The sequence below is a fragment of the Spermophilus citellus genome, assembly GCF_964194105.1.
Source record: "Spermophilus citellus genome assembly, chromosome: 3".
Lineage (NCBI taxonomy): Eukaryota > Metazoa > Chordata > Mammalia > Rodentia > Sciuridae > Spermophilus > Spermophilus citellus.
The window spans coordinates 181,732,679-181,747,641 of record NC_138184.1 but is presented as its reverse complement, the minus strand read 5'-3'; the positions used below and the strand labels follow the sequence as shown (position 1 = coordinate 181,747,641).

The following is a 14,963-nucleotide window of genomic DNA, read 5'->3' as shown; positions in this document are numbered from 1 at the left end:
GCGGCCCTGGTTCTAATTCCCAGCACCACAAAAAATAAAATTAACAAATAAAACCTCAATAATTATCCAACAGTCAGTATATATTAAAAACTTTGTGTTATCTAAGTTTTTTCTTGAATAACCATTCTAGGTTCTAATGGGAAGTTGTGAGATGCTTTTTAAAAAGCAGCAGCTACATTCTCCACTATAATAAAGGTTCCTTGGAGCAATGGTTCTTCAACTTCACAGGGGTCAGGGATTCCACTTAAATGTGGTAAAAGACATGGTTCCTCTCTCTTCAGAGAAAAGAACATAGACAAATTAATAAAACCACAGAGGTTAAAATTTAGTACATAATTTTAGGGAGGGTTTAAAATCCAGGATGAGAATCTACCCTAAAGGTCTGGGACCTTATCTTTTACATCTCTGATATTCAATATTCAAAGAAGCAAACAAATGAATTCATCATATTTCAAGTGTTCATTATCAAAGAGGGCTACAATTGTGTATGCAGGTACAATTATTTATAAACACTTCTTCACAGTAAGTATTCATTTTAAAAGGGGCTTCATATACCATATAACAAATGTGAGATCTTTTTAAATAGGGAAAAAAATGATAAATCTTAAAGTAGGATATAAACAAATATAGTAAATTAAATGCAATGCCTTTACGGTAAGTATGGACAATAGTTACAATTTCTAAACTTGGCCAATTTGTGTGTATAGAATTAAGTATGAACCACTTTCATCCTATGGTTTCTTCCTTCATGTTAGGAACAAAAACAACAACAAAAAACAAATAATAATACGTTTTCTCTCACCCGCCATTCATTAATTTCCAATAAGAACATAATTAATAGCATTTGATCACAGATACTAACTATCAGAAATTAAATGTATGGTACCATACAAGAATTAAACTATAATTTAAAATCTTTTTAGTTAATAATTATGAAAGAGCTTACCATTTGGGGGGTCTCGTCTTTTCTCTGTTAGAAAATAAATTACAATATTATTAGACTTGTGTAACACAATATCAATATGAAAAATTAATCCATTTGAACTCTATTCCTAAATAGATGTGCAGATGGCTAAGGAATATTTTTCTGAAGAATATTTAAGCAAACATCTAAATAAAGTAAGAAAAGGAATAAGAGAGCCAAAATCGTGAGGTGGGAACAGCATGAGGGAACACCATGAAGACTGGAGAAAGCAAAGAGAATAGTGCAATGAGAAAAGTCAGGAGAGCCAGGGTCTGGATGGTGCAGGATCCCATGGTCCATGATTGAGGACTACAAAATTTAATTCTGTACATGACAGGAAGTTTTGCCCAAGAGTAGGGTAAGTGACATCATCAATCTATGTCTAAAAATTTACTCTGGCTACACTATGGAAGAAACAGCAGAGGGATGGATGAAATAGCAGCAGGGGGACTAGCCAGGGACCTAGGTAGTCCATATGACAAGATGACGGACTGAATTAAGATGGTAATAGAAGTTGCAAGAAATGGTGAGATCCAGGACATATTTTAAGGTAGAGCCCATGGGACTCACTGTTAGAATTATGAGGGATCATGGAAAGCCTGAGTGATAAAAGGGAGCATTTTATAGTGACAGGAAGAGAATCAAGTAGAAGAAACATTTCTGAGTGGGAGTGTGGCTAGGACAGGGATATGGATATCAAGCACTTTGCTCAGGTAAAAGTGTGGCTATTCTGACACTTAACTTGAGTATAAATAGTCTGAGGTCCAGTGAGAGGTAAGAACCAAAAATAAAACTTTGGGAGCCCAAATATAGTTATTTTTCAAAACCATTGTACTACATGAAAGAACAAAGGGGAAAAGAATAGCCAGAGAACTTGGAGCACTGAGAAAGACCAGAAAAAACACTGAAAACCTACTTCTTTGCATTCATACACCTATATACCAGGTTGGTTCAAACACTACTTAGGCTTTAAGAAAACTGAAAAGTGGCTGAAGCATCTTAAATAAATGCAATTTCCACAGATTTACGACGACTAAATTTTCTGTAATTTTAAGAAAAATGCCCATAAATATTGATGCAATAAAATAATCAGTTTAAAAGTAACCACAAACCAAAATCAATAAGAATTAATTGGTTGACAAGTTAAAAATTTTAGCAATGGGAATAGAAATGTATGATCTATATGGTAATCTGATAAAGTTACTTTCTAAAACATTTAAAGTAATTAAAACCTTCTAAGTCAATGAACATCAATCCCCAGTTTCCAAGAATGATGTTATCTCTGCATACAAAGAAGAAATACTACTTAAATTTGTGAATGACACAAATATGGAAATAAAGAGAGAATCATAGAAGTTCAGAATGTTAAATTCTAAGAAGCAATTACTTAAATATACAACACCATCCTGGCTTGAGAAGTATTAATATGAAAAAAGAGGGAAGTTTGGTTGAACAAAACAGAATAGGAGCTAATGTGAGAAATTTGCTAGAAATATCAGAACAGTGTTCAATCAAACTGAGGGATATTTTAGTATCAGAGTATTAGTGAGACTGCACTGGAGTATTGTGTTCAAGTATGCACCATATTGAGCAAACAACATCAAATCTATCGTGGAATCAAAGCACAGTACTTAGGATGGTAAGTCTATAATGATCATAGGACTATTTGAAGAATCTGGAATTGATTAAACTAAAGAAGAAAAGGTCTGAAGAGAACATGATAGCTTCCAAGATTAAGTAGCTATTGTGAAGAAAAGAAAATAGACTAATAGATTGCTCAACAAGTTGGACCCCACATGCCTAAGTTCAAGAGAGGTAAAGATGGAGTTAAAACAGCATGCAGGACCATCCAAAGATGACTCAGCTGCTTCCCTAATGTTATACTCTTCCTACGATGGAAATACTTTGCCTAAAAGTTGGGGACTATCTACAAGAAAATTCCTGTGTGAAATGAAAGACACCTTTAACTAATCTTACCAATTTCAAAATCAATTATTTTTAACACTTTTTTCCCCTCCTTTGTTTATATCAAAAATGTCATGTTTTGAGTGTAAGTAGCCCTACAGAGACCCTGGCCTAATATCAGAGCATGCCCCTGAAGTAGGCACCGAACCATAACCATTTCCAAAATTGAGGTTACAGTATTATAGCATTAAATCTTTCTTAGTGTAGCAAAAAAAAAAACAGTAAATGCTCTTGCCCCCAAAAGCCACAAAAAGCAGCAGGCCCCTAATAATTCTTCCACTGACTCAATGTAAAAAGAATAAGCAGGGCATGGTGGCACACACCTGTAATCTCAACAGCTCCAGAGGCTGAGGCAAGAGGATTGGGAGTTCAAAGCCAGCCTCAGCAAAAGCAAGGTGCTAAGCAACTCAGTGAGACCCTGTCTCTAAATAAAATTAAAAACAGGGCTGGGGATGAGGCTCAGTAGTAGAGGGCCCCTGAGTTCACCCACCCCAACCCCTGCAAAAGCAAATGGCAACAGTGAAGCAACAACTTGGTTCATTTTAACCTCACATTTGTCTTGGAACTAAAACTAAAAAACAATGAAGATATATAAAATGAAATACATGCTTTTACACTAATGTTTTCCAGATCCAATATGTTCCTTTCTCTTTGTATATTCCTTCTTACTGGTAAAAGATGAATATGATCATCTTCCAAATGATGTTAACATGTACCTCAGGAAGTATGGACTTTTCAATACAATACAATAAGGGTGTAGCTAGTTTTGAGCAAATTTGTTTGTCAGTCTCAACTCCCAAGTTATCCTTCTTAAAACTGATCTACTTAATAGGAAGATGTTGGAGAGGATCATTTTTCCTAACCATCCTTTTCCACTTTACCAGAGCAAGGTCTGGTGCATTTGTCAAAACAACAGTATTACAACCATTAATTTAAAGCTCTATACTGTCCTACATAGTTCTCTAATTCTTTTCTGTGTGTTAAAGGTGTTTCATGTACTAAATTAAATTCCTTACCATTTTATAACATACAACTCTAGGAACAAAAGACAGACAAGGCAATGCTTATAGATCTTGTTTGAATTCTGCTTATTTGATTCTAAGCTTATCTAAAATACCTATGGACAAAGTATAAAATACTTTAAGAATGTAAGTTACAATGCCATTAATAATTCAAATTTAGATTCAGTGTATGTGGAACTTTTCAACAACAAAAAAACAACACTATTTCTTCTGAGGCAGAGATCACCAAACCTTTTTTTCTTCTTTGAAAGGGCTACACAATAAATACTGTAGGCTTTGACAGCCATATATTCTCTGTCCTAACTATTAAACTGTGTTGTAGCAAAAGAGCAGCCACAGACAATATATACATCAATGAACATAGCTGGGTTTTAATAAAGTTATATACACATAAGCCATTAATTTGCTGGCTCATTTTATGTAAGTGCAAAAAATAAAAGAAAAAAAGGAGGGCATTACCAGATTTTCTTTGTCGTCGGCCCAACAAGTCTGTAACTGCTTTTCGGAATTTTTTTGCTTCTTCTTCATTGGCAAAATTAAGAGCAACTTGACAAGTCTAAAGTATATTAGCAAAAAGAGTAAACAACAAAATGTAGAAATTTAGCTTTATATAACAAAAAATGATGACTAACATAAATATATTTCTAAAGGAGAAAAAGTTGACTACACTGGTAGACAAGAAAGTTTTTTATGGTTTAAGTAAATAAATGAGGCAAAAAGCATGAAAAAGCCAGGTATAGAGGTGCATGTCTGCAATCCCAGTGACTTGGGAAACTGAGGTAGCAGGATCACAAGTTCGAGGTTGGAGGCCAGCCTGGGCAATATAGAGAGGTCCTAAGCAACTAAGATCCTATCTCAAAGTTAAACAAAAAAAAAAAAAGAGAGAGAGAGAGAGAGAGAAGGTAAATTAAAAGACTATTATGAGAAGTTACCAAACAGACATTCAAATAATAAACTGAATAGTTCATCTTCAGCAAAAAATAAAAAAACTGAATTTGATTTTCAATAGGGCTCTATAAATATTTTGGATTAAAAAAGGCAAGTAATGGAAAAATTAAACATGACAATAAAGGAAAATATGACTTACATCTCCAGCAAAGGTATGAAAATATCCTCTAGGACTATTATATACAAAGTTATTGTATAGTTCTTGTTCCCACAATAATTTCCCATCCTAGAAAAAAGTAAAAATTCAAATAAGAGCTATCAAAAAAAAAAATCTCTAGGAATGAAACAAAGCAGATGATTCATGACAAGGGAATTGTTTATAACAACTTTTAGACACACATTACATATAATTGTAATATATTACTAATATACTATTTTATAATTTTTTGTTCTTTCATAATTTCTTAATAACAAAATAGTAAACATTGGATAACATTTCTTTCATGAAACCTACATGTAAAAAAAGTTTAGTTCAATATGCTAATATATAATTTCACTGATCAGGCACTTCCTAATACAGTTACTTGGACAAAAAGATAAACAGAATAATTCTCAGATCAATGTTAGAAGAAATAGGATATGCAAGGCACAGTTCCATTAACAATATTCAGGCTGTGTGCTATCAAATATTACAGAAATGTTCATATTCTTTTCTTCAGTTTTACAGATGTGGGAGGGTCAAATATACCTTCTCTGTACTGTTTATTAACAATATTTGAATTCTTAACTTTTGCAGAGTGACCTATTGATGAAGTACCAAAATCAGTAGTATCAATCATACTGCAGAAAGAGACTGGTGACTAAATCACATTAAGGTTAACCTATAGATAAAAAAAATGTCTAACCTTCTTAACAAGGTGGCTAATTGTGTGTTCAGCCATAGTTATCTCCAATAGTAAATATGTGGTTGGAAAAACAATAATCATTGCCCCATACTAAAATGTAAGGTTCCACCTATACCATAAATTTAAAATATTTAAAATACACTGTACACACATGAACACTATCATGGAATTCCTTTCTTCTTCATATTACTCCATTTCTAAATAGTGTTTCACATTGATGATGAAAAATTATCAAAGTACCGAGGTTTTTTTTTTTTTTTCAAACTATGGATACATTCCCATCTTTCAGAATCACTGCAGAGATGTTAAAAGGTTTGCTTGTCATCTATCTGATATCAGTGTCCAGTTTAGTGAAAGTTTCAGATTTTTGTAAGTAAAATCCCATTAAATCTATTGTCACATATAACTGTTAACCATGGAAATTTACCTACAGAAAGATGTTAAAAGATGTAATGTAGACTTCACTTTAGCAAAATGATAATTACTTTTCTGGCAACCATAAGAGATGAATACCTGACAAATCTATGGTGTCAAATCTATGACAATACAGACTTGTAAACTGAGAGTGAAAAACATAAAACCATAAAAATATGAATATAGAAACATAAGGAAAAATGGGTAGAAAATATTTTTTAGATTGTATAAATAATGCTTAAAGCAGTGCAGAAATAGCAGTACATACAAAACTGAAATAATAATCAATTGTTCCCTGAAAGGACTATGTATACTAATCTGTGATGCACAAGGTAGAATGAAAGAGTACCACTAGAAAGAGAGACTGCACCAAGATCAAAAGGCATAATTAGAAAAAAACAGTATCATTAATGTATGGTGACAATGAAGAGGTAAAATAGGAAACTACAATATTTTCCCCTTAACCAGAGGGATACATAAGAAGATATTCCATGGATGCCTGAAACCCTGTATAGTACTAAACCTTATGTTTGTTCTTATATATACATACTTATGATAATTTTTTTAAGTTTTTATTTGTTCTATTTAGTTATACATTACAGTAGAATGTACTTTGACATATTATATATATGTGGAGTATAACTTCCATGGCTGTACATGATGTGGAGTTACACTGGTTGTGTATTCATATATGAACACAGGAAAGTTATGTCTGATTCATTCTACTGTCTTTCATATTCCCGACCCCACCTCCTTCCCTTCATTCCCCTTTGTTTCATCCAAAGTACTTATAATGATAAAATTTAACTTATAAATTAGGAACGTAAAAGATAAACAATATAACTAATAATAAAATTGAATAAATATAAAATACTATGATAAAGATTACCTAAAACTTATAAATCATTTATTTCAGTAATTTCCCAGTTAATATTTTGGAAACATAGTTGATTGCAGGTATGTGTAACCATGGAAACAAAAAACTTGGATAAGAGGGAACTACAGTATTCATTTTTGCCTTAGGATCTGTTCCCATTTGATCCCAATGTCCATACTTCATATCTAAAACAAAACTCCACTCTTTGAATATTATTTGAAGTGCAATTTAATATTACACCAAGATAAAAAATAAATCTTCTATATTAAATCATAATTAGGCAGAAACCTAATCACATACAGTTTAAAGTGAAAGCAAAATAAAACTAACCTTAATGTCAAATATTCTTAAAAAATAAGATCTTAGTGGATTGTCCTTAACAAGACAAGCAACACCACTGCACTTCTTTGACCACATACAGTTCCGATCTGCTGCATATAATTGTACCACTGCTGAAGACATAGTCTGCAAAACATAAATTTTAAAGCCATTAGTTTCAAATAACAATCAGATGACCAGATAGATCCTGTTAATAATGTATCTTATATACAACCTCATGAAAGACACCAAACGGGAGGGGGAAAAAAAAAAAACCACCAAACCAGGACCACCTAGCTAAGATGCTCCTGAATTGCTGGCTCCCCCCAAAAGGAGATAAGATACACTTATTGTTATTTGAAGCCACTATTTTTCAAAGTAACAAATACCTAATATAAAACCATATAATAATAATTATGAAAACCTCAACATTTATTATACTTAAAATACATCAGGAAATCTGCAAAGCACTTCTAAATGTAACTTTATTGAATTGTTAGTGCTATTTTAACCTCATTTTATATTTGAGAAACCCAACACTAAAGTGGGTTAAGTAATTTACCCAATATCACACAACTACATAGTACAGCTGAAATTCCAATTCAGACAATGTGTGACTTCAGATCCTGTATTAAACTATATCCCAATAAATTAAACATCTAAGCAATGAAGTACTAGTATTAGTAAAGGTTGACTTCTAATAAGATAGTTAAGCACTTATGATACAGGAGCTAAGTCAAGTAAGATTAGGGGTTACTAATTATTGATGCTAGATACCTAATCATATTATCACTGTAGTAGATGTATCTCCTTTATAAAAGATGTTAAAACTGAAGGAAAAATATTTTAAGCAACTTGCACAACTGGGCACATATTAAAGGAATGACATTTAGTCCAAAAAAACCCCATGATTCCTGAGAATAAGAAAAACTATTTGAATGACTATTATCTTGATTCCTCAAACAGTACCTAATTAGAATCTTTTGGAGGCATAGGAGAGAAGACAATTCATTACGTGCAACAGACATTTGGACAAAATTACTTTCCAGAACACCTGCTGCAACTATCCTTCTGGATATCATGAAACAATGGAAATTCCCATTTTATTCTAATTTTTTTATATTATAATCTAGAATGTAAATATTCAGTCTTTCTCTGAAAGTTATACACATACATACTGATAAAGCTCTTTTTAAGTCCAATGAAAACAATAATCATGTTTTTTTGAGTAGTAATGTCACTCCTAAACTAAAAATTAAAGAAATAATTTAGAATATAAAATATAAATTTTTAGTGTAAACAAAAAATTTCATGAATATATAGTAACCATGTTTTGTTTAAAAAATAATTTAAATAAAAAGAGTCTCTTATTCAGTAATTATGATACTTCAGTTCAATAAAATTTGGGCACTGATCAAGAAGAGACTACATTAAGATTTGGAGATTATTTTGAGTTTACTTTGCCTGGGCACTGCTTTCCTTTGGAAAGGATTCTCTTAAACTATAATACACACAAATTTTTTAAAATGCCCAAAATCAGAAATGTAAGATTAGAATAGTGTTAGGGATCAAAAGTTCCTACAGACTTTTCCAGGTAACAGTGCTTAATGTTGTATTTTTACCAAATTCATCTTTGAACTTCAAATGAGCAGAACATAAAGCAGCAGAAAATCTTCCACAAAAACTCAAAAATTATGAAGATACCTTTGAAACAGGATAAGTGCTTCACACCAAGACACTGGATTTAAAATAGGAGACTAAAGAATGCAGATGCACCTCTGGCTTGCTCAAGACCCACAAGTATTTTGGAAACATGCAATCACAGGAAGACAACTCCACAGGCTTCCTGCTCTGAACCCTTAGTACTAAACCCTTAAGGTATTAAATACCAGGCCTAAGAGTTCAAAAATCATGGGGCTGGAGTTGTAGCTCAGTGGTAGAGTGCTTGCCTAGCACATGTGAGGCACTGGGTTCTATCCTCAGCACCACACAAAAATAAAATGAATAAAATAAAGGCATTATATTATGTTCATCTACTGCCAAAGGAAAAAAAATAAAAAATTTAAAAAATCATATGAGAACATTTGTAGTCTAGTGAAAATTCACATTACAGTCCTTTTAGTATGATGTTGTCAAAATACATTAATTTCTAAAAAGAAAAGCAATTGAGCAAGTAGATACCAAGACTACCTACTTAAAAACAAAAAGCAAAAAAACCCCAAACCTCTCTACTTTACTTTTTAAGTAGAAATCAAGAAGCAACAACTTGAAAGATAAAATAATCTTACTTATAGAATCTGAAATTCCATTTCTTAAAATACCTTTGTCAAAGATCACATATTATTAACATTGTGAAACACTATTTGGATGTATATGTACAAAATTTAAAAACTAGAAAAAAATTTATATTTAAATATTTATATAAATTTAAAGCAAATTTCCAAAACATCTGTATAAGAAATAAAGACATGTATTCTATAATTTTCCATGCAAACATAGTTTGGTATTATAAAATTATTCTAATACTAAAGAAAACTCAAATATTCGTAAGCAATTCTCAATAACTGCACATTCAAAACTCTGCTACAATTTTATTGTAAGTTGGTATCTATTTTACCCTTTTTACCTTGACCTGGGCAAAGTCTGAAAATAAGACGTCAGAGCACCCTATGAAGCCATTTCTAATTAATTCAAAATAATTACTGTAAATGCAAAAATTGCTTGCACATTCAACATTTAATATATAAATGCCAGACAATATAAAAACAATAACTATCCCTTAAACTCTAGATGAACAGTGGCTTAATTAAACTTTTAAAAACATTCCTTCCATTCCTTTAAAGCAATTACATCTAATCAACTCCATCACTTCTTGTCTTTCATAATTGAGACGGTATTAATGAAAAACAATCTGAGAAGTGCTTAGGAAGGGAAATCTATTAGCCCAATAATGTAAGGTTAAAATCTGTTAATTAAAAGGGAAAAAAATCACAGTATCAATTTTTATATACATATTTTAATATCTTTATTTTATTTATTTATTTTTATGTGGTGCTGAGGATTGAACCCAGTGCCTCACACATGCTAGGCAAGTGCTCTACCACTGAGCCACAAGCCAGCGCCCACAGTATCAATTTTTGTAGAACCAAAACCTTATCATTTTGGGTATTTCAGAACTGAGTAACCACAATAACATATTTATCCTTAGACTTTCACTGTCAAGAACAAAAACTAGATAGGGGAATGTATCCTGAGAAGTAAATTCCCTCTCGCTGTCCTTCAACAGAGCACCTTAAGCTGATGTTGCACCAACCAAGAAATATTTCCCTGATTCTCTAGGATGAAATGCTAACTGCTTTTTCTTTGTGTTTCTAGAGTATTTTTTTTAATGTTACTCTGTTATGCTACAAATCTCATTCTAAAATAGAATAATCTTATGTTTGATTTCTTACCCATAAAAGAGAATGCAATTCTCACAAGCATTTACAATAGTTCTGCAAGCCTATATTATCACTCCTCCTATACTTTGTCCCTAAGTAAACAAATATTTGTTATTTGAAAATTGCATGCTCTGATTTTGATACTGATACTATGATAATGACCTTGATTTCAGGATATACACCCTAAAATATTGTAAAGGGGTACTATGCCTTCAAATTACTCTCAACTTACTCAGAAAAACAACAGGTAAGCACATATATATGAGAGAGAGAGAAAAAAAAACTGAGGTAAAGTATTATAAATATGAAGGCTATACAGAAATTGTTTGTACTGTGTTTGTAGTTTACTTTTCTGTAAGTACAAAAATATTTCAAAATTAAAAAAATTTAAAAGCACAAACAATTCATGAAAATGCAGGACTCTCAGCCCCCATACATAGCCATGGCAGTTTTGACAAAGTGGTTCTCAAGAGTCATTACTACCTTTGCCACTGTTAAATGACCCCAAACTAAGAAAATAAACAAGTATCTGCTCCTTCTTCCAATCCCTTCTATATGTATACCAACTTTGTTAAAAGGAGGGCCATCCTAAGTAAGACTCAATCCACAGACATCTAGAACATTTATAACAACCACATTATGTAACAAGTCAAAGGAAGATTTTAGATCAGGAAAATAGGTGTTTCTGTTATTACAAAATAGCAAAGGATTGGAAAATTGCAAGACTCATAGATCCCTATTTTTTTTAAGAGAGAGAATTTTTTAAATATTAATTTTCAGTTTGCGGTGGACACAACATCTTTTATTTTATTCTTATGTGGTGCTGAGGATCGAACCCAGCGCCCTGCGAATGCCAGGCAAGAGTGTTACCGCTTGAGCCACATCCCCAGCCCCACAGATCCCTATTTTTAATAAAAAACTGCCTATAACAAATACTAAGATAATGTAATACTGAACAAGTATTTATAACAATTGATATTTAATAATAAATATATAATGTTTTTAAAGGAAATATTTTAAGATAAATATTCAATAAATATACAAAATATGTCAAGTGTGGAGGCAAAAATCTTATGATTAACTAAAATCAGCCTTTTCTATAAGCACATTGGTCTAGTTAATAGTCAAATACTCCCACTTTTACATGTATGTATATGTCTGTGTGTGTACCAGACCCCAAATGCATGGAAACTAATCTGAGAAAAATCCATGTAAGTTTTCTCACTATATAAAAGCTAGGCTTTAAATATATTCCTAAATGTTCTGATGATGTGTTTCTATGCAATAACCCACTGTTACTGAATATGAAATTTTAGTCTACATTGTACTAAGGGAGGAAGACTGGTTGAATTCTTGTAATTAATTAACTATGCAGTGATCTCAAAGAACAATTTTCTAAATAATAAAAGTATATAAAAAAAGTATAACACCACCATAGTTCTATGTTAACCTAAAAAACCAATATAGAAACCAACAATTTTTAAAAAATTAAAACAACATATCTGGCAGTTAACAAGCATCTCCTAAGTGGTCAGTATGAGTAAAAACAATCCAGGGAAAGAAAACACAAAACTCCACTTTGGAGAAATCTTACCACCTGGTAATTTTTAAAATGAGAAATAACTAGAAAAGGAAAGAAAAAACAGAAAGAAAATGGTAGAGATTAGTAAAGATAAAAACTCTACAAGAAATAATTAATTTTAAAAAAACCAAAGCTGGAGGAATGAAGGAGGAGGAGAAAGAGCAGGACAAAAGCAAAAAGTAACAAAACAGAATGCCAACATGGAGAAAAATAATGGAGACAGATAAAAAAGCTGCCGTATTAGGGAACAAACACAATGAGTCTTTTAGGTCTTAGAAATTATTTAAGAGAAGCACTATATTATCTGTTCACCACGCATTTACTGAGTACCTACTATCTATCAGGAATGGTGATAAATAGGGAGGACAGCAGGACTGAAAGAAGAATTAGACAGACATGGTCCTTGCAAAATAGGGCAGTCTAATGAGAAGACAGGGGCAGCGCCGGCTGTAGAAACCGCGGCGGAGAGAGGTGTGGGAGCTCGAGGCAGAGACACACCGGACAGAGCGAGCCAGCACCCCGCCATCATCCCGAAATAGCGAGAGGAGAAAGATGGCGGCGGGAATTCCTATTTCTTTCTTCTTTTGTCTTTTCATTTTTCTTATCCCCCCCTTCCTTGAATTCTACCTGCCTACTCTCATTCTCCTTAGTGACTTCTTCCCTTCCCTTCTAATACCTTTCCTCCCTAGCATCAAATAAATTTATAGGAATAAACAGTAACCCAGCAGTCAACCAGAACAAGAAGCAACATGAGCAGCTTCAAGAAGCAAGGAAGAAGAGGAGTACAAGCAATGCAGGACAGCCTAAATATTCAGGAGGACCTAGAGTCATCAGAAAAATGGTCATATAAAGACCTCAAGGAACACCTTAGACAGATGGAATGGAACCTCAAAGAGGATACAAGACAGCAAATTCAAGCAGCGAAAGAACACATTGAGAATGAGTTACATAAACACCTAAAAGAAGAAGTTAAGCATCTTTATCAGGAGATAGGGATTATAAAGAATAATCAAACAATAATTCTAGAAATGAAGGAAACGATAAATCAGATTAAAAACTCAATTGAGAGTATCACTAACAGAGTGGAACAAGTAGAAACCAGAACGTCAGATAATGAAGACAAAATATACCATCTTGAAAAGAGTCTAGCCAACTCAGAAAGGCTGGTAAAAAATCAGGAGAAAAACATCCAAGAGATTTGGGATAACATGAAGAAACCAAACTTACGAGTCATCGGGATAGAAGAAGATACAGAGATTCACACCAAGGGAATGAGAAACCTGCTGAATGAAATAATTACAGAAAACTTTCCAGAAATAAAAAAGGAAACAGATATACAAATTGAAGATGCATACAGGACACCGAGCACACAAAATCACAGTAGACCAACGCCAAGACACATTGTTATGAAGATATCCAATATACAGAACAAAGAGAAAATATTAAAAGCTACAAGAGAAAGGAGACAGATTACATTTAGGGGTAAACCAATACGGTTAACAACGGACTTTTCATCACAGACACTGAAAGCAAGAAGGTCATGGAACAATGTATTTCAAACACTGAAAGACAATGGATGCCGACCAAGAATTCTGTATCCAGCAAAATTAAGCTTCAGGTATGACAACGAAATAAAGATCTTTCATGATAAACAAAAGTTAAAAGAATTTGCAGCCAGAAAAACTGCATTGCAAAGCATTTTGAGCAAAACACTACACGAGGAAGAAATGAAAAACAATAACCAAAACCATCAGTGGGAAGTGCCTCAGTAAAGACAGAGGGCGAGGGGAAAGATAATCACGGAGAAACAAACTAAATATTTAAAAAAAAAAAAAAAAGGATAAACATTCAAACATGGATGGAAGTTCAAACCATATATCAATAGTAACTCTGAATGTTAACGGCCTAAACTCTCCAATAAAGCGACATAGGCTGGTATCATGGATTAAAAAGACAAATCCAACAATATGCTGCCTCCAGGAGACACATCTGATTGGAAAAGACATACACAGGCTGAAGGTGAAAGGATGGGAAAAAATATACCACGCACACAGTTCTCGTAAGCAAGCAGGAGTGGCCATCCTCATATCGAATAAAATCGACTTCAAGACTAAGTTAATCAAAAGGGATAAAGAAGGTCATTATATACTGTTAAAAGGATCCATTCACCAACAAGACATAACAATTATCAATATTTATGCACCAAACAATGGTGCTGCGACATTCATAAAACAAACTCTCCTCAAGTTCAAGAATCAAATAGACCACAACACAATAATTATGGGTGACTTCAACACACCTCTTTCACCGTTGGACAGATCCTCCAAACAAAAATTGAATAAAGAAACTATAGAACTCAATATCACAATCAACAACCTAGACTTAACTGACATATATAGAATATATCAACCATCATCAAATGGATATACTTTTTTCTCAGCAGCACATGGATCCTTCTCAAAAATAGACCATATATTATGCCATAGGGCAACCCTCAGTAAATATAAAGGGGTGGAGATAATACCATGCATTTTATCTGATCATAATGGAATGAAACTGGAAATCAATGATAAAAGAAGGAAGGAAAA

General features: G+C 32.8%; 1 protein-coding gene across 2 annotated transcripts in view; it reads right to left on the bottom strand.

The window, feature by feature from the left end:
* Positions 1 to 14,963, bottom strand: part of WASL (WASP like actin nucleation promoting factor) — an 85,848-nt gene that overhangs the window by 35,036 nt on the left and 35,849 nt on the right. For both annotated transcript variants that reach the window (XM_081287173.1, XM_081287174.1), the window contains exons 2-5: positions 7,366 to 7,500; positions 5,039 to 5,125; positions 4,411 to 4,507; positions 947 to 970 (exon numbers count right to left, since the gene is read on the bottom strand). In XM_081287173.1, the coding sequence (XP_081143299.1) occupies positions 947 to 970; positions 4,411 to 4,507; positions 5,039 to 5,125; positions 7,366 to 7,500 (343 nt within the window). The remainder of the gene's footprint in view (positions 1 to 946; positions 971 to 4,410; positions 4,508 to 5,038; positions 5,126 to 7,365; positions 7,501 to 14,963) is intronic.